Below are 20,561 nucleotides of genomic sequence, written 5' to 3'. Positions count from 1 at the left end.
TCACTCAGTCTGAATTGGCGCGTTTCTGTGACGTATGCAGAAGTCGCGTCTTACAGTTACTCTTGATCATTCTGTGCCAAAGCCGAATGAAGAAGTACTAACCCTGGCTGGGCTTGTAAGATGCCAGGGGACAAGCCACCGGTCATCCTGAAGTGTTCCTGCTGACGAGAAACTGACGGCATTCGGTATAGTGGAGAGCATCTGGCCCTAAAATGGTGAGGAGGGGGGCTCACACTGGACAACAAAAACGCTGCTCTACGAGTAGCGGAGCAACACCAATTCCCCATTACTGAGAAGGGGCACTTAGAATATAAGCATGACATGAGTGTGACTGGGGACCCAAATGAATGGAGCACGGTTCTAAAAGGGCTCACCTTGAGGTACCGCTTGTAGAAAACAGGAGGGAGCACAAGACCACAGAGGGGGCTCAGCTACAGATAAGAGCACACTTATAAGTTGAAAAAATAAAATATGTGAAGAGGATTGTATGAGGTGTCCACCTCCGAACAGGACAAACACAAAACTGAGGGTAGAAGGAGACACAGAGGAGGAGCTTAAGAATTCATTAATTGTTTGTCCTGCCTCCAGAGAGGAGAACTTAAAGGGATACTGTCATGAGAAAAAATGTTTTTCAAAACACATCAGTTAATAGTGCTGCTCCAGCAGAATTCTGCACTGACATCCGTTTCTCAAAAGAGCAAACAGATTTTTTTATATTCAATTTTGAAATCTGACATGGGGCTAGACATATTGTCAGTTTCCCAGCTGCCCCAAGTCACGTGACTTGTGCTCTGATAAACTTCAATCACTCTTTACTGCTGTACTGCAAGTTGGAGTGATATCACCCCCCTCCCTTCCCCCCCAGCAGCCAAACAACAGAACAATGGGAAGGTAACCAGATAGCAGCTCCCTAACACAAGATAACAGCTGCCTGGTAGATCTAAGAACAACACTCAATAGTAAAATCCAGGTCCCACTGAGACACATTCAGTTACATTGAGTAGGAGAAACAATAGCCTGCCAGACAGGCACAAGTCACATGACTTGGGGCAGCTGGGAAATTGACAAAATGTCTAGCCCCATGTCAGATTTCAAAATTGAATATAAAAATATCTGTTTGCTCTTTTGAGAAATGGATTTCAGTGCAGAATTCTGCTGGAGCAGCTCTATTAACAGGATCACTTTAACCCCAGACGTCCTGCACTGACAGGTAGGGCCGTACGCGTAAAAAGCGAAACAACTCAAAAACCACAAGTAATAAAAAATTAAAACTAATTGCAAATTGTCTCAGAATATCCCTCTCTACATCATACTGAGAGTTCATTTAAAGGGGAACAATCCCTTTAATTACACAGCAACTGGCGGCTAAGCCCAGCCCATCATTATTTCTACCCAAGATGCTTTCATTTCTAAGAGGCCTCATTTTCACAAAAACAAGTTCCTTTAAGGGGAATTCGTGAGAAGAGGCTCTTGAGGCCAAGCAGGAAGTGCTTGTAGTATTCCCCGGCACAAGCTCTGAGCAGAAACTATCAGGGGTTTGTACAGAAATACGGAGGGGAAAGAGGGAAACAACACAAGCCAAAAGCTTTTCTTTTCCCTCTATTTTCTTCTCTGACAGAATCAGTAGACGCAAACAGATGAAAAACAAAGCAGAGAGTCATTTACTAGCGGCTTCCGATGGACTAACGCGGACTTCCGCCAATTAAGCCACGCCCACAAGGCGGCGTCACTGAGTTTACGCTTAGTCTTGACGCCACAGTCTCGCGTGATGAGACTCGAGGCGTCGGGATTTGGTGTGAGGCAGGAGAAGAGGTTTTGCAGTCAACAGCTTTGCGGGAGGTGTAAGTAGAGAGCAGGGGCTCGGGGCCGGCAGAGCAACAAACGGGCCGGTCGGGCGGCGCTACACGTAGTGCGATTAGGGGACCGTGCGTGTCCGTCAGCTGCAGATTTGACAAGGGAGGGGGTAACTGCAGCTTTCTACACCGCGTTACTGCTCTGCTCCTTCTGTCACTGCACTTTTACTCCCGTTACATCTGCGCACGGATTGGCTAGGCCTCCGCCTCAACTTCCATGGTTTGCTCTAAATTGTAATTATCCCCCCTCCCTCTCATAGTGATGGTACAACCCTGCCCCTTCCTATACCCCCTCCCCCACTGTGTCTGACACCAACCCTGTCATATAGTGTAACAGCCTCCCCTCCTGCACTCAAATTCTATTCCCACCAGATCCTGACCCACTGAGCTTACAATCTAATCTCTCTATCACATTCCCACCAGATCCTGACCCACTGAGTTTACAATCTAATATCTCTATCACATTCCCACCAGTCCCTGCCCCACTGAGCTTACAATCTAAAATCCATATCAAAATAACATCAGTCCCTGCCCCAGTGATCTTACAATCTAATGTCTTTATCACATTCCCATCAGCCCCTGCCCCAGTGGAGCTTACAATCTAAGGTCCCTATCACATTCTCATCAGCCCCTGTCCCAGTGAGCTAACAATCTAATATCCATATCACATTCCCATCAGTCCCTGGCCCCGTGAGCTTACAATCTAAGGTCCCTATCACATTCCCATCAGTCCCTGCCCCACTAATATTACAATCTAAGGTCCCTATTACATTTCCATCATTCCCTGCCCCAGTGAGATTACAATCTAAGATCCCTATGACATTCTCATCAGCCCCTGTCCCAGTGAGTTTACAATCTAATATCTCTATCACTATAACATCAGTCCCTGCCCCAGTGATCTTACAATCTGTGTTTATCACATTCCCATCAGTCCCTGCCCCAGTGAGTTTACAATTTAAGGTCCCTATCACATTCCCATCAGTCCCTGCCCCCGTGAGCTTACAGTCTAAGGTCCCTATCACATTCCCATCAGTCCCTGCCCCCGTGAGCTTACAGTCTAAGGTCCCTATCACATTCCCATCAGTCCCTGCCCCCGTGAGCTTACAGTCTAAGGTCCCTATCACATTCCCATCAGTCCCTGCCTCAGTGAGCTTACAATCTAATATCCCTATCACATTAACATCAGTCCCTGCCCCAGTGAGCTTACAATCTAATGTCTTTATCACATTCCCATCAGTCCCTGCCCCAGTGAGCTTACAATCTAATATCCCTATCACATTAACATCAGTCCCTGACTCCGTGAGCTTACAATCTAAGGTCCCTATCACATTCCCATCAGCCTCTGCCCCAGTGAGCTTACAATCTAAGGTCCCTATCACATTCCCATCAGCCTCTGCCCCAGTGATCTTACAATCTAAGGTCCCTATCACATTCCCATCTGTCCCTGACCCCGTGATCTTACAATCTAAGGTCCCTATCACATTCCCATCAGTCCCTGCCCCAGTGAGTTTACAATCTATGGTCCCTATCACATTCCCATCAGCCCCTGCCCCACTGAGCTTATAATTTAATGTCCCTATAACATTCCTATCACTCCCTGCCCCATTAAGTTTACAATCTAAGGTCCCTATCACATTCCCACCAGCCCCTGCCCCAGTGAGTTTACAATCTAATATCACTATCACATTAACTTTAGTCCCTGCCCCAGTGAGCTTGCAATCTACGGTTCTTAGCAGATTCAAACACGCTAGGGTGAGTTATCAGGAGCCAATTGAGCTGTGATTATGATTTAGAACATTCCAGTCCTGCCATTGATCATTATCAGTCTGTTCCTGTATTTGCAACTGCCAGTTATCCCTACTGTTACTAGTCCCACCCCCTCCTGCCTCTGCCCCTGTCTCTACCCTTCTCTCTTGCCCCATCTGTATTTTTGTTTTTACCATCTACCACTGACCTTTCCATGTAATAACTACCCCTTAACCCCTGGCCTAGAGAAATGGACTCACTGCTTTTTTTTTAACTCTTTCAAGCTTAAAGGGGTGGTTCACCTTTACCTTAACTTTTAGCATGTTATAGAATGGTCAGTTCTAAGTAACTTTTCAATTGGTCTTCATTATTTATTTTTTTCAATTATTTACCTCCTTCATCTTCGTACGCTTTCCAGCTTTCCAACAGGGTCACTGACCCCATCTAAATTCAAATGCTCTGTAAGGCCACACATTTATTGTTTTTGCTACTTTATTCCTCATCTTTCTATTCAGGCCTCTCCTATTCATATTCCAGTCTCTTATTCAAATCAGTGCATGGTTGCTAGGGGAATGTGGACACTAGCAACCAGATGGCTGAAACCAGAGAGCTGCTGAATAAAAAGCTAAATAAGTCAAAAACCACAAATAATATAAAATGAAAACCAATTGCAAATTGTCTCAGAATATCAGTCTCTACATCATACTGACAGTTAACTCAATGGTGAACAACCCCTTTAAATATATTTTATTTCTTCTTCCCATAGGCCTTTGGTTTCCAGTGCACAGGCCGCTGTCCCCGCCCAGACGGTAAGTGATTCGTAACAATGTGGGTGGGGATGAAGGGAATAATAGTTTAGGGGAACTTCCTTCATTTGCCCATGACTTTTATATTCTTACAGTATTCCTCACACTGTCTATTCTATACTTTTATTTGTTTATTTAGGGGGTGAATTGTCCTTTGAAAGCAAAGTCTGCAATTAACCCTGAGCTCAGTCTCACGCTGGTAACACCCCATTCCCTTTTCTTTTTAGGGTTCCAGTAGTCTGACTGCAGAAGCCTGTTGCATTGTGGGAAATCAGTATGTCATTCAGCGGGGAAATGTCCAATGGCAAAACAGATGTAACCAATGGTGAGATCCCTGTATAACTCAGCCTGCAGCCTTGTGTCTTTATATGGTCACAGAACAACCCCTCAGTGACTTCTAATATCCTTATCATTTACAGTAGGGGGTACATTATCCCTTATAATACATGAGTGATACTCAGAGTTCCCTGTATAACTCAGCCTGCAGCCTTGTGCCTTTATATGGTCACAGAACAACCCCTCAGTGACTTCTAATATCCTTATCATTTACAGTAGGGGGTACATTATCCCTTATAATACATGAGTGATACTCAGAGTTCCCTGTATAACTCAGCCTTGTGTCTTTATATGGTCACAGAACAACCCCTCAGTGACTTCTAATATCCTTATCATTTACAGTAGGGGGTACATTATCCCTTATAATACACGAGTGATACTCAGAGTTCCCTGTATAACTCAGTCTCATCCCCATATTGTTATTCACCCCCAGGTGGGTTTTCCAGTAGTCCGGAGGACATGTCGGGGGCAGAGGAAGGGAAGGAGAACTCGTCGGGGATAGAGGTGGAGGCCTCAGACGTGAGTTTGAGTCTGACTGCGGATGAGACTGGCACGACGCAGGCAGAAAGCAGAGACAGTTGCTCTGAGACCTCTGGGGAAGATAAAGACTCTGACAGTATGGATGATACAGGTCATTACTCTATTAACGATGAGAACAGAGGGAATGACCAGTCCCACTCAGAGGATGAGGAGGAGGAAGAAGAAGATGAGGAGGAGGAAGCAGTGCGACATCGGAAACGGGCCCAGCGCAAAAGAGCCAACCGAGATCAGGAGTCGTCTGATGAAGAGAGAGCTCTGGACGACTGGCTGATCTCAGAGAAAACTCCACTCCCCCCTCCTCAATGGAGGGCACTCAGCGCTCTCAGGCAGAGACAGATGGGCAGCAGCACTCGCTTCATCTATGAGGCCTGCGGGGCCCGGGGCTTTGTGCAACGGTTTCACCTCCTTCACGGTCTGGATGGGCACAGCGGCTGTGTGAATACCCTGCACTTCAACCAGCGCGGCACCTGCTTGGCTAGTGGCAGCGACGATCTCAAAGTGGTCGTGTGGGACTGGGTCAGGCGCAAACCTGTGCTGGAGTTTGAGAGTGGCCACAAAAGCAACGTCTTCCAGGTATTTCATTCCAGTGGAGATAAGTTCTGCCATATTGTTATATCTCTCTGTACAGACTATGAGTAAACTTAGGGACTGTTCCTGCTGAATTGTGCTTAGTACAGGGAATACCTATGCTGCCATAGTTTTATGGGATCTCTCTGTACAGACTGAGCAAACTTAGGGGACTGTTCCTGCTGAATTGTGCTTAGTACAGGGAATACCTATGCTGCCATAGTTTTATGGGATCTCTCTGTACAGACTGAGCAAACTTAGGGGACTGTTCCTGCTGAATTGTGCTTAGTACTGGGGAATACCTATGCTGCCATAGTTTTATGGGATCTCTCTGTACAGACTATGAGCAAACTTAGGGACTGTTCCTGCTGAATTGTGTTTAGTACAGGGAATACCTATGCTGCCATAGTTTTATGGGATCTCTCTGTACAGACTATGAGCAAACTTAGGGGCTGTTCCTGCTGAATTGTGCTTAGTACAGAGGAATACCTATGCTGCCATAGTTTTATGGGATCTCTCTGTACAGACTATGAGCAAATTTAGAGACTGTTCCTGCTGAATTGTCCTTAGTACAGGGGAATACCTATGCTGTTTATTTTAACTTGATAGATTAAACAATGTCTTTTGTATTTATAAAGGGACAATGCACAGCCATTCTTTTCCAATTCGCAGCTTGATCTATAAATTCTCCCAAGGAGCTTCTTTATTGGTTGCTGTACTTTCTGTTCTTGTCTTGTGCTCTTAAACTTATCGTTTCCTTGACAGAATTGGCCTAAGGGTAACAGCATCTCTGTGTCTTTAAAATGGCAGTGGGGAAATATTTAGACGTCTGGTAACCCAAAGCAAGAGTTTCTATTTTTCCTAAGCAGAAGAACATCAGCCGCTTTCTTTCTCCTGACAACTTCCTTGACTACTTGGTGGTCAGACTGGTCAGAAACTGACCAGCAGGTGGCGCTGTTGTAACAAAATTCATTCATATTAACAGTACATGTATCCCTTAATATCTTGGAAGAAAAAGAAAATAAATAATGAATGTAAAATACAAAAATGCTTAGAATAGCACTCTCATCAATTTTACATTCACTTGTTGTAAAGGTTTACTTATCCTTTATTCAATGAATGTCATTAATTGATTCTCTGTACATGGCTGCTCTCTTTCCTGTGGTCAGGCTGAGAAGTAATTGATTTTATAAAGCATCTTGATGTAGCTTGTCTCACTAGAGCAGGGGTCCCCAACCTTTTTTACGTAAAAAAGAGTTTGGGAGCAAGAAAAGCATGTATATAGTTCCTAGGGTGCTAAATAAGTGTTGTGGTTTCCTATTTGGTTGCCTCTGTGTTGACTAGTGGCAGTACAGCTGTTTTTTATGCAACCAAAACTTCCCTCCAAGCCAAGGATTAAAGGAGAACTAAAGCCTAACTAAAGAAGTAGCTAGAAATGTTGTACATGATGTTTTGTGCTTCTGTACCAGCCCAAGGCAACCACAGCCCTTTAGCAGTAAAGATCTGTGACTCCAAAGATGCCCCAGTAGCTCCCCATCTTCTTTTCTGCTGATTCACTGCACATGCTCTGTGCTGCTGTCACTTACTGAGCTCAGGGAGCCACTCACAATATACAGTACACATAGAATAGAAATGTCACAATATAAGGCTGATTAGTAATTAATACACATAATTACTACATGGCAGCACAGAAACCAGAGCAATTAGCATCAGAATCGAATAATCAGCAAACCTGTAGCATCAGCTTATATTACAGCCAGGGAAGCTCATTTTCTGCTGGATAATTAGTGACGAGCCCTAAGCTTAGCTTCTCAACAGCCAATCAGAGCCCACTGAGCATGTGAGTGTCACAGACACTTTCCAAGATGGTGACCCCCTGTGACAAGTTTGAAGTCCTGGATCATTGCTGCTATTTGACAAGCTCAAACTTTAGCCTCGTGCAATAAGTTCACTATATAAAATATGACATTTTTAGCCACATTAATTTTTAGGGTTTAGTTCTCCTTTAAAAAAAAAAGTGCTTTGAGGCCACTGGGAGCAACAGCTAAGGACTTATAGGTGACTGTGTCCTCGACTGCTTATTGGTCCAGTGAGCACAGCTGCCGTTATAGCCTGTGTGTCTTTTACCATTGACCAAATACTGCTGAGCAAAGCATTATGGGTAAATTGCCCCTATATGGAGCAGTAGGGCATCTGTGGAGCCAATAGACTCGTTTTTAAAAAAGAGGGAGGAAATTTGCAATCTCGCGTTTAGTAGTTGTAGACAAACCAGACTCCAATACTTGATGCAGTTTAAAAAGTAGTTTATTTAACAAAAAGAAAAGTAGCCTTGCTCGTTTCCTGTGGGCACTTCATCATAGGCCCACCTACACGGCACGAAACGCGTAAGGCTACTTTTCGAGATGTTTCTTTTTGTTAAATAAACTACTTTTTAAACTGCATCAAGTATTGGAGTGAAGTCCGGTTTGTGCCAGCCTACTACTAAATACAAATCTGTGGGTGAGTGGGATCAGCCATAGTCCCATCATTAAGTGAGTGAGGCAGACATTTTTTTCCCTTGCCGTGTCCTGCTCTATATCAGCCACTTCATTGTTCATCTCTTTCCACAGGCAAAGTTCCTGCCGAACAGCGGAGACTCCACACTGGCAATGTGTGCCCGGGACGGGCAAGTACGGGTCGCAGAACTGTCGGCCACTCACTGCTGCAAAAACACAAAGAGAGTGGCACAGCACAAGGGCGCGTCACATAAGGTGAGCAGCAGGGGGCGCAGTTCCTGATCTTATTCCTGGATGCATCATAGCAATATCTGGTCAGCTGGGGAGGCCCTGCCCAAATTCAGATTGTAATTTTATTAGGCAGTTAGATAATCCCATAATACTTCCCATAAGGACTTCAATTATAAGTACTCCATAATACTTAGACCTCCATTATTATGTTCTCATTAGGCCTAGTGGTCACAATCCCATAAAACAAGGACTTCATCCCAGCCATGTGGCCCTCTCCCTCCATGAACCTCCATAGACCTCCATTGTGACGTTCTCCATAGATCTCCATTATGACGTTCTCCATAGACCTCCATTATGACGTTCTCCATAGACCTCCATTATGACGTTCTCCATAGACCTCCATTGTGACGTTCTCCATAGACCTCCATTGTGACGTTCTCCATAGACCTCCATTGTGACGTTCTCCATAGACCTCCATTGTGACGTTCTCCATAGACCTCCATTGTGACGTTCTCCATAGACCTCCATTATGACGTTCTCCATAGACCTCCATTGTGACGTTCTCCATAGACCTCCATTGTGACGTTCTCCATAGACCTCCATTGTGACGTTCTCCATAGACCTCCATTATGACGTTCTCCATAGACCTCCATTATGACGTTCTCCATTAGACCCGTTCTCCATAGACTCCATTATGACGTTCTCCATAGACCTCCATTATGACGTTCTCCATAGACCTCCATTATGACGTTCTCCATAGACCTCCATTATGACGTTCTCCATAGACCTCCATTATGACGTTCTCCATAGACCTCCATTATGACGTTCTCCATAGACCTCCATTACGATGTTCTCATTAGGCCTAGTGGTGGCATCAGGCTGAGGTAAATTTGGGAATTCTTGTCCCGCAGCTCGCTCTGGAACCAGACTCTCCATGCACTTTCCTGTCTGCTGGGGAGGATGCCGTCGTTTTTACCATTGACCTACGGCAAGACCGGCCAGCCTCGTGAGTCCCTTCTTCACTCTAATTGACCCCCTGCCTTCCCCTCTCTGTTAATAAGCGTGACTGTTCCCTTCCTACAGGCGGCTAGTGGTCACCAAGGAGAAGGAGAGCAAGGTGGGCCTGTACACCATATACGTCAATCCAGCCAACACCTACCAGTTTGCTGTGGGGGGCCGGGATCAGTTTGTCAGGTGAGTTTTGTTTAACGATAGGTGCTGCCTAATTAGTCTGCTCTAACGACTTGCTAGCCCTATAAATAGAAGCCTTGCAATGTATTAATGGCAAAGAACTTGTCTGTAATGCGAGAGAGAGAAAGGTGAGATTTATAGCAGGTTTAACTGTTCCTGTGTGTGATTCTAACTGGATTTATGGTATTACCTGGCGGATAGAGTGTAGCAGCCTCACTTTATTTCTATTTACTCTCTCTCCTAGGATCTATGACCAGCGGAAAATTAATGAAAATGTAAATAATGGTGTGCTGAAAAAGTTCTGCCCCCATCACCTGGTGAGAATGATTTAACATAAGGACAAACTTGTGTATTATAAGAGATGATGTACCTCATACTGTAAATAAGGATATTAAGAGGGGTTCTGTGACCATATAAAGGCACAAGGCTGCAGGCGGAGTTATACAGGGAACTCTGAGTATCACTCATGTATTATAAGGGATAATGTACCCCCTACTGTAAATGATAAGGATATTAGAAGTCACTGAGGGGTTGTTCTGTGACCATATAAAGGCACAAGGCTGCAGGCTGAGTTATACAGGGAACTCTGAGTATCACTCATGTATTATAAGGGATAATGTACCCCCTACTGTAAATAAGGATATTAGAAGTCACTGAGGGGTTGTTCTGTGACCATATAAAGGCACAAGGCTGCAGGCTGAGTTATACAGGGAACTCTGAGTATCACTCATGTATTATAAGGGATAATGTACCCCCTACTGTAAATGATAAGGATATTAGAAGTCACTGAGGGGTTGTTCTGTGACCATATAAAGGCACAAGGCTGCAGGCTGAGTTATACAGGGAACTCTGAGTATCACTCATGTATTATAAGGGATAATGTACCCCCTACTGTAAATGATAAGGATATTAGAAGTCACTGAGGGGTTCTGTGACCATATAAAGGCACAAGGCTGCAGGCTGAGTTATACAGGGAACTCTGAGTATCACTCATGTATTATAAGGGATAATGTACCCCCTACTGTAAATAATAAGGATATTAGAAGTCACTGAGGGGTTGTTCTGTGACCATATAAAGGCACAAGGCTGCAGGCTGAGTTATACAGGGAACTCTGAGTATCACTCATGTATTATAAGGGATAATGTACCCCCTACTGTAAATGATAAGGATATTAGAAGTCACTGAGGGGTTGTTCTGTGACCATATAAAGGCACGAGGCTGCAGGCTGAGTTATACAGGGAACTCTGAGTATCACTCATGTATTATAAGGGTTAATGTACCCCCTACTGTAAATGATAAGGATATTAGAAGTCACTGAGGGGTTGTTCTGTGACCATATAAAGGCACAAGGCTGCAGGCTGAGTTATACAGGGAACTCTGAGTATCACTCATGTATTATAAGGGATAATGTACCCCCTACTGTAAATGATAAGGATATAATTGTGTTTCAGGTGACGAGTGAGGCTAAGGCTAATATTACATGCCTGGTGTACAGTCACGATGGCTCAGGTTTGTAGTCCCTTCCACTTAAAGTCAAGTCCAGCTGTTACACATCAGTGGTGCCTTTACCTCCTCACTGAATCTCTTCCTCTGTTACTCAGAGCTCCTCGCCAGTTACAATGATGAAGACATCTACTTGTTCAACTCCTCCCACAGCGACGGCGCAGAGTATATCAAGAGATACAAAGGCCATAGAAACAATGCCACAGGTATGGCACCGGCACCCCAATAATCACCACATGATCAGGCCCTTATATAAAGGGATCTTCACTGCCTCACTGGGAACCCCCATACTGAGCGCCGGTATTTATACAAGAGGGTAGGAGCTGCCATATTTGCCTCAATCATTCTCCATGCACAACAATAGTGCCGTCTATAAGGAATTGAGAGGGAATGTACTCACAAATCTTGTGATTTTAGAGGTGCCAAACTGTGGATAAAGCAAGTTGTAGGCCTGTATATTACACTCTGGGTTTTACTGACTTAAAGGCACCCCAGTTTCATTACATGTTAGTGTGTGATTTATAAACTAAAGGGGTTTGTTCACCTTTTAATATGCTCTAGAAAGGGATATACTGCGCACTTATGCAATTTTTTATGGTTTTTCAATTACTTCGCTGTTTATTCAGCAGCTTTTCAGTTTACAATTTCAGCAGTTTCGTTGCTATATATATATATATATATATATATATATATATATAGCCATTCTATATTCTATAACATACTTAAAGTTTACAGAAAGGTGAACCACCCCTTTAATTCTTTTATCCAGGATTTGGCCTTTTTTAGCAGGAATCGGCCGAATCCATCTGCCCGAACAAATCCTAATTAGCATATGCAAATTAGGGGCATGGAGGGAAATTACGTTATTTTGTCACAAAACAAGGAAGTAAAAAATGTTTTCCCCTTCCCACCCCTAATTTGCATTTACAAATTAGGATTCGGTTCGGTATTCGGCTGAATCTTTTGCGAAGGATTCGGGGGTTGGGCCGAATCCAAAATAGTGTATTCGGTGCATCCCTAACAAAAAGCCGAACTTTAACTACAAAGTCGCTATTTCATTCTACTGCGCGTGCGTTTGCCCCGGGGAATTTTGAAGAAAGAAGACGTTGGAAGAAGATCATCTCTCCGTGGTGCTCGCTGGAATAACCCCGGGCCGGTGCAGTTTTCTGCCGATAGAAACATCGTCCCAGGGTTTCAGGTAAGTAAATAAAATCATTTGGGGGTGCCTTAAATTTGGCACCCCCCAAGTGCAAACAGACTTTCTTTCTCCTTTAAACACCATCTGTCAGACCCAGATATTAAAACGTCCCAAGCCTGTGGCATCAGGGCATCTCCACACTCCGTCCAGAACTGCTGGCCCATGGCTGTGTGTTTGCCGGCCTGTTGGTGATACAAACAGCTGTCTAATATCCTGACCGTTGGCATTTGGGGGACACGAAAGCCTGGCCCTGCCTGCTGTATAGCTGCATAAACAAGATGTTGCACTAAAGTGACCACTAGGTGGCAGTCTGGGATAATAAACGCTTGTATATAATAACTTGCTGTACAAAAGGGCACAGAATAATGTTTATTAAAATACTCTTACTTTACATCGACTTTTCTCTTGCCTAGATTGGGGGACACAGGCACCACGGGGATGAAGATCCTGTTGCTTGGAGAAAGGCTCTTCATCCCCATGGTGCCTGTGTCCCCCAATGTAGGACAAGAGAAAAGGATTTAACGGTAAGTACAAAAATCTATTTATCATGTAATATTTTTCTCTTCCAGTTAAAGGGGTGAATTTCTACGGCCCCCGGAGTGAGTTTGTGGTGAGCGGCAGCGACTGTGGCCATATCTTCCTGTGGGAGAAATCCTCCTGTCAGATTGTCCAGTTCATGGACGGGGACAAAGGAGGAGTGGTGGGTACTGCAGACCAATGGCACAGATGTAGCCTTCACTCAATAGCCCATAACAGCCAATCAGACTTGAATTGATCTTAATGTGCTTTACGCTGATTGGTTGCTGTGGGTTACTGGACCCTATTAAGCTTTATAAGGCATACACAGGGTACAATTCATATCGATGGAACCTTGAGTATAAATTCAAAAGGCCATTCAATACACAGCTGGTTTGAGTTCCCTGACCTGGAGAATTTACAATCTGATCTTGAGTTGTTTATTAATTTGCATTAGATCAGACGCATATTTGTTGCAATTACACAACTAAAGTCAGGGGAGCACAACTGAACTGATATTCTCCATAGTCACCCTGTGTCTGTTCTGTTTTGTATATCTGAGCTCAGGTTATTTGAATCCCAGAGACCCAGCACCTGTAGTTACTCACCTCCCTTCTGTTCCCTTCTCATATATCACAGCAGCTTGTTTGGGAGGCGCACACACCCTTATATAAATACACTTTCATTCTTCATTACCTCTGACCTGTTGTAATACTATCTGATCCCCATTGTAAGCAGCAGTCCTGTCCTGCTTTATGGCAGCTGAGATTCTAGCTATCTGTATAACAGAACATTCTGTCCCAGTGGCTGCACAGATCCTATCTGATCCCCATTGTAAGCAGCAGTTCTGTCCTGCTTTATGGCAGCTGAGATTCTAGCTATCTGTATAACAGAACATTCTGTCCCAGTGGCTGCAGAGATCCTATCTGATCCCCATTGTAAGCAGCAGTCCTGTCCTGCTTTATGGCAGCTGAGATTCTAGCTATCTGTATAACAGAACATTCTGTCCCAGTGGCTGCACAGATCCTATCTGATCCCCATTGTAAGCAGCAGTCCTGTCCTGCTTTATGGCAGCTGAGATTCTAGCTATCTGTATAACAGAACATTCTGTCCCAGTGGCTGCAGAGATCCTATCTGATCCCCATTGTAAGCAGCAGTCCTGTCCTGCTTTATGGCAGCTGAGATTCTAGCTATCTGTATAACAGAACATTCTGTCCCAGTGGCTGCACAGATCCTATCTGATCCCCATTGTAAGCAGCAGTCCTGTCCTGCTTTATGGCAGCTGAGATTCTAGCTATCTGTATAACAGAACATTCTGTCCCAGTGGCTGCACAGATCCTATCTGATCCCCATTGTAAGCAGCAGTCCTGTCCTGCTTTATGGCAGCTGAGATTCTAGTTATACATGCTTAACATAGATACAGGTAAATGAAGAGGTAAATACTCAGGGAAGGGAGTATAATGTAATATTCACCACACACACATTAGGAGCCGACAGTGTGTTCTTTCTCACACTAACAACAAGCTGTGTATTTTGATGCAGCGTCAGGACATGAGACACGTGTGAGGTTTAACACCGGGAAGCCGAATACTAATGAGCAGATGGAGTGAATAAGTCTTGGCTTTGGGGCACTCACAAGCTCGTCTCCTGTTTTGCTTCATTTGTTGTTCAGTCCGACACCTGCTTTAACCTTTTCATGTCTTCAGCACTTCCTTATCTTCACTCGCCTGCTAGTTATTATATCTGTCCTTTCCTAACAGGTTAACTGTCTGGAGCCACACCCCCACCTGCCCGTATTGGCCACCAGCGGCCTTGACTATGATGTGAAAATCTGGCTTCCGACTGCCAAAGAGCCAACAGAATTAGATGGACTGAAGGAGGTAAAGATCCACGTATCCTCCCCTCCCAATTGCCTCTCCCGTTCTGTGCCAGCACCCAAGGGGTTAAACGCTTCCTCAAAAGTGTCAGCTCAATGTGTGGGCCTAAAATTAGTCATCACAGCTGTGATCTCATCCCTCCCCATATGGTGTTATCGGCAGCTCCCCCTGAAATCCCAAGTGGTGCCATCCAAGTGGCAAAACACAAGCCGAGAAACGAGGGAAACAGTCTCGTCCCCAGAGTCTGCGATTCACGGGCATCTCTTTATAATTAGTAGAATTACTTAAGGTGGCCATACACGGGCAGATAAAGCTACTTATATCCGTCCTCAGGGGCGATTCTGGCTATAATGCCGCCTGAGGCGGCCTTCTTTCGCCGCCCCCACCCCTCCCCACGGCACTAACCTTTATAGCGCCGGAGAGGGCAGGGGCGGTCCGCGACGCTTAGTGCAGAGAGCGCAATAGCGCTCTCTGCACTAGAAGAGCCGAATTTCCGGTTTGAAAACCGGAAATTCGGCTCTTAGTTACCAGGAGCGGCATTTTTGCCGCCCCTGGCAACCAGGGGGGCGCTGCCGCCTGAGGCGAGTGTCTCAACTCGCCTCATTGGTGGAGCGCCCCTGTCCGTCCTTTAGCCCAATTCGGTAATTTATCCGCCCGTGTATGGGGCCTCCGACGGGTCTTCCCGATCAATATCTGGCCACGATATCGGTCAGGAAGGTTTAATTTTTCTACCGACTGACCCGTCGGAGCCCATTGCTCCCTGTTGTAACCCTAGGGCCGAATGTTTGGATTACCCCGAGATAGTCCTGCCGTTGGTGGGCATATCGGGGAAAGATCCGCTCGTTTGGTGATGTCTTCTCTTCATGTATGGCCGGCTAAATACTAGACATACCATGACCTGGATTAATGAAAATCTTCATAGTCATATTCTTTATTCATTGTACCTCACCAGTCTGACAACTTAAACAGAAGTGCAATGAAAAGGGTTAAACATGCTTTGTAAATCCTCGTTCCCACAGAGCTTGATGGGTAATTATGGAAAGAATAACTACTTAAAGGCACCAAGTAACAAAGTGTTCCCTAGAGCTGCCATACACACATACACCAACCAGAAATTGTTTTGCTCCGGGGCTTTCCTTTTGCCTGTGGTTGATGTTAAAGGGATACTTTTTTCAAAACACATCAGTTAATAGAGCTGCTCCAGCAGAATTCTGCACTGAAATCCATTTCTCAAAAGAGCAAACAGATTTTTTTATATTTAATTTTGAAATATGACATGGGGCTAGACATATTGTCAATTTCCCAGCTGCCCCAGTCATGTGACTTGTGTTCTGATAAACTTCAGTCACTCTTTACTGCAAGTTGGAGTGATATCACCCCCTTCCTTCCCCCCCCAGCAGCCTAACAACAGAACAATGGGAAGGTAACCAGATAGCAGCTCCCTAACACAAGATAACAGCTGCTTGGTAGATCTAAGAACAGCACTCAATAGTAAAATCCAGGTCCCACTGAGACACATTCAGTTACATTGAGTAGGAGAAACAACAGCCTGCCAGAAAGCAGTTCCATCCTAAAGTGCAGGCTCTTTCTGAAATCACATGACCAGGCAAAATGAGCTGAGATGCACCTACACACCAATATTACAACTAAATATACTTGCTGGTTCAGGAATGACATTTTATATTGTACAGTGAATTATTTGCAGTGTCATTTAGAAATAAAAACCACATACTAAAAATCATCCCTTTAAGTTGGTTTCATATCTGGTGTTTGTTGTGACAGGTGATTAAGAAGAATAAAAGGGAGCGAGACGAGGACAGTCTACATCACACCGACCTGTTTGATAACCACATGCTCTGGTTTCTGATGCATCATCTCCGGCAGAGGGGTCAGCGCAGGGTAAGTGCCAGCTCTTTGGCCTACAGTCTAATTGCTTTGTGCTGTTTGTCTCATCAGGTGTAACTGCTCCACTTTCCCACACTGTGGGTTACAGATTACAGATCTTGCCCAGTCACCCACAGCTTTCATTATAGGTCGATTGCTGTTCCCGTGTGGAATTTAATATGGAATTTAATATAATTTGGCTACATGGGGATCCTGCATGGAAGTTGGGGGTCTGCTCTGTACTCACAATAACATTAGCCCAAATACAGTGCAGCTGAGAACCTCTCTAACTGCTTGGCCTAAATGGGATAGGCAGTACAGCTGAGCTCCCTACAGACAGGTGAATTAATCCTGATCAAGGCACTCGAGGAGTGTGTGTTATCTTAGTGAAATTAATGGTAAGCTCTTCAGGGGAGGGTATAATGTGAATCATAAAATGCTTTCTCTAACTTGTGCGGCATGTGTTGGCGCCATATAAAGCATATTAATGGGGTTTGGGGTCTGGGTAAGTGGGGTTTTCCCACATTGATAGGCGGATCACCCTGCAGGAAATGGGTTAAAGGAGAAGTAAAGGCTAAAATTAAGTAAGATTTATCAGAAAGGTCTATATAAATACACCAGTAACCCCTCAAAGTAATGCTGCTCTGAGTCCTCTGTCAAAAGAAACAGCACATTTCTTTCCTTCTATTGTGTACTCATGGGCTTCTGTATCAGACTAACTGTTTTCAGCTTAAACCTCCAGGGCTAGGGCTTGAGCATGCTCAGTTTGTTCCTCTCCCCCTCCCCTTCCTGCTGTAATCTGAGCCCAGAGCTATGAGTGAGAGACTCAGGCAGGAAGTAGTTGGGTCATAGGTGTCCTGAATTAACATGTACGGGAAGTCCAATTTGCCTCCGAATTCCCCACAACCGTTTTTGCTTCTTTCTGTAGAGGAGGAGAGACGCTGGCCTGGGCGCGGGAGATGCAGAATCCGACGACTCGCCGAGTTCATCCGATAGCTCAGACGACGATGAGGACGGTCCAGATCGAGTCCAGTGCATACCTTCATGAGCATCCGCTATCCTCTGAGGCTGGAACCGGCTTGATGACCTCCCACACTGGTGGGAACCAAGAGGAGTTTGTTACTAACACCGACATTTTCAGCTTTTTATTAAGGTTATAGAACAATCGTTTCAAAAAAAATAACAAAAAAAAAATCCAAAACCGTGAAAAATACACAAAAAAGTCCTCTTCTGCCCAGTTCCTCTTTGTTTTTTGAGTTTTTTTTTTGTTGTTGATGTTTTTGGGAAAAGGGCAACCTGTGCTTGGCATCAATTGCACTTTGGAATTCTCTGCTTCAGTGTAAAAACCATGTGATTGGAGGAGATGTTGGAAGCGTCTCAAGGCGCTAAACCAATTAAAATGAAGAGCAGAAGGATTATTTTTGTAAGGAAAATTCCTCCGATTATCACAGATCAGTTCTTCAGTTTGTTTTTTTCAGTTCTAGATCGACTTTATCTCCTGCACTGAATCCCCGTCGATAATCTTAATCATAACGATCGGGTGGATGCAAAGCAAGGAGACCGATGATGGAGACCTCTATGCTTCCGTCGCATCTTGGATGTGTACTCTACAGCAAATTCATTGAAAACCTTCACAATGGTCATTTTTTTTTTTTCGAGACCCTGATGGGAGGTCCTGGAATAAATCCCACCCCTGCGGAACTTTGGCAGTCTGAGTTGAGCTCTTCCACAGCTCAGAGCACCGCATTAATGACGAGAAGAATGTGGCGTCAACATCTGGTGGTTCTTCTTGGTCAAAAAGTTGCCGAAGAGCCATTGACTGGATATTGATGCAATTTGTGTGTTGTTTTTGCAATTGCCCATTTCACTATTTGTATTGCGTTACCTGCCCGCTCGTTGAACAAGCCATAGACCAGCTGTAGGTAGACATTATCTTGGATGGTTGGAGGAGCTCAGCCGACAGACCTAGACGCTAGTCATCCCATGCCTTAGTTCTGCTCTTAATGCAATTGGTGGCATTAATTATAGAATTTAAAGACCATCTTCAGTCCCATATGTAGGGTATCATCCCATTGACCTCCACCACTTCCAATGCTATTGTCTACCTTTGATATATTGGTGACCCCTGACTTTTTTTCAGCTTCTTCTTCTTCCAGCTTCGGCCGTATGCCCTTTAATATCGCTATCCGTGTGACTATAACCAGAGCCTCGTGCTAAAGAGGTCCAACTGGAATGCACACAGCATTAGATCCGGTTGGTTTCATTTCAGTTTTACTGGGCTTTGCCAACCTTGGTGGCGGGTTTTGATTGGCCTGTTGCTTTTGAAGGTCAAAAGTTGACTTGATACGTCATTTTGTTGAGTAAATGGGGTGCCACTTATTGTCTACATTCAATCATAAAAGTAGGGGATGACCATAACCCTTTAAAATCCTCTAACAATAGCAACGGCTCCTCTAGTGGCCTTAAATAGATGACGCCTTCCGGTTGCAGTCCTAGGACGAGGAAGAATTCTGTCCACACCCACACGTTATTCGTTATTACTAACGATACAGCCATATGCCACCTCCTTAGCATCATGGCCGTGGCTTGTTGAAGCACTGGCTGTAATTGGTCGATTCCAGTAAACTCTGGGCAAGTGCATGAGCAAAATTTTTATTTAAAGGGGAACTTTTCCAGGCATGTTATTACCTTCCACAGAAGTTGTCCCGTACTTTTTTTTTTTTCCCCGCCACAAACCGCTGACCATTAACCTGCAGGATGCAAAGGTCCCACCCCCAGCAGGGAATTGTATATACGTTGCGACAATTTGCACTTTGGAAAGGAGGGAGGGGTGTGTTTCTCTTTTCCTGTTTTTTCCCTTTCCTTTATTCTTTATTTTTTTTTTTTTTTTTGCTACATTGTTTTCAGTAAACCTCTATTTAAAAACGAGGGGGGGAAAAAATTCTCCAAAAAATTTTGCATTTATGGGAAGAAAATGTAGTGGAAAAACTCTTTCAGCCAACCAAACGTCAGGATTTTGAGGCAGTAAAACGGCTTTGCTTTATCACTGTTTTAATAATCTGATTATCGAGCTGAATGTTTATGAAGTTAATTGTTACGTTTAAACAAATGAATATTATATATTATATAGAAATAAATGCAATAAGAGAAATGTCCATGGGCCTTGGTGTTTTTGTCTTTTTGTGTGTGGGACTGACTGTCATTATTTTTGGGGTATTTTCTCAATTTTTATTTCTGCGTTGCTCGTTTGTGCCTGAATTACACAGCGAGGAAGTGGATCTTGTATCTCCCTATTCAATCATTTATTTTTAAATTCCATTCTGAGTTTTACTTTGCTCTTTTCATACCAAATCATTTTGTAATTCTATGTATATTGGGCATCAGAACTGGCAGTTGTGTTTAGTATCTTTCTATGGAAGAACATGTAGCAGACAAGATGCTGCAATTTTTTCAGACCCGTCGCAATATGGTAATGTTTACTTTCCAAAAAATTAGTGACATACTGAATTTTTGGATTTGGCCAAATTCAAACCGTAATTTGTATATCTAAATGATCAGAATCCAATTTTAAAGGCACGTGATATTTAGGGTTTGGATTGAGTATAATCAGGACAAAATAAGAATCCTGCAGGAAATAATGCAAATCCAGGATTTGGTTCCTTCCTACAAAAAATGTTTTTGTGGGGCAAACTTACTGTTCGGGGCGTATTTGACCTAGCACTAGTTTCTTGTGCAGATTCAGGCATCGGAGTTCACGGACGCCATCTTCTTCTCTTTGGAAATCTTTCGAATGAGACCGGCACGGCGCATGCGCAGT

At 44.2% G+C, this 20,561-nt stretch overlaps 1 protein-coding gene across 4 annotated transcripts; it reads left to right on the top strand.

Annotated features, from left to right (window-relative positions):
- The first annotated feature begins 1,832 nt into the window (after positions 1-1,832).
- dcaf8.S (DDB1 and CUL4 associated factor 8 S homeolog) lies at positions 1,833-19,899 on the top strand. Of its 4 annotated transcripts, none has more exon segments than NM_001091432.1 (14): positions 1,833-1,841; positions 4,366-4,408; positions 4,633-4,730; positions 5,175-5,854; positions 8,458-8,598; positions 9,486-9,580; positions 9,658-9,768; positions 10,010-10,082; positions 11,218-11,275; positions 11,368-11,475; positions 13,037-13,167; positions 14,744-14,863; positions 16,643-16,759; positions 17,673-17,927. In NM_001091432.1, coding segments are annotated over 12 exon segments (1,803 nt in total). In that variant the 5' UTR covers positions 1,833-1,841; positions 4,366-4,408; positions 4,633-4,681; the 3' UTR covers positions 17,793-17,927.
- Positions 19,900-20,561: the final 662 nt, after the last annotated feature.

The sequence above is a fragment of the Xenopus laevis genome, chromosome 8S (genome assembly GCF_017654675.1).
Source record: "Xenopus laevis strain J_2021 chromosome 8S, Xenopus_laevis_v10.1, whole genome shotgun sequence".
Taxonomy (NCBI): domain Eukaryota; kingdom Metazoa; phylum Chordata; class Amphibia; order Anura; family Pipidae; genus Xenopus; species Xenopus laevis.
This window is presented reverse-complemented; position numbering and strand designations above follow the sequence as displayed.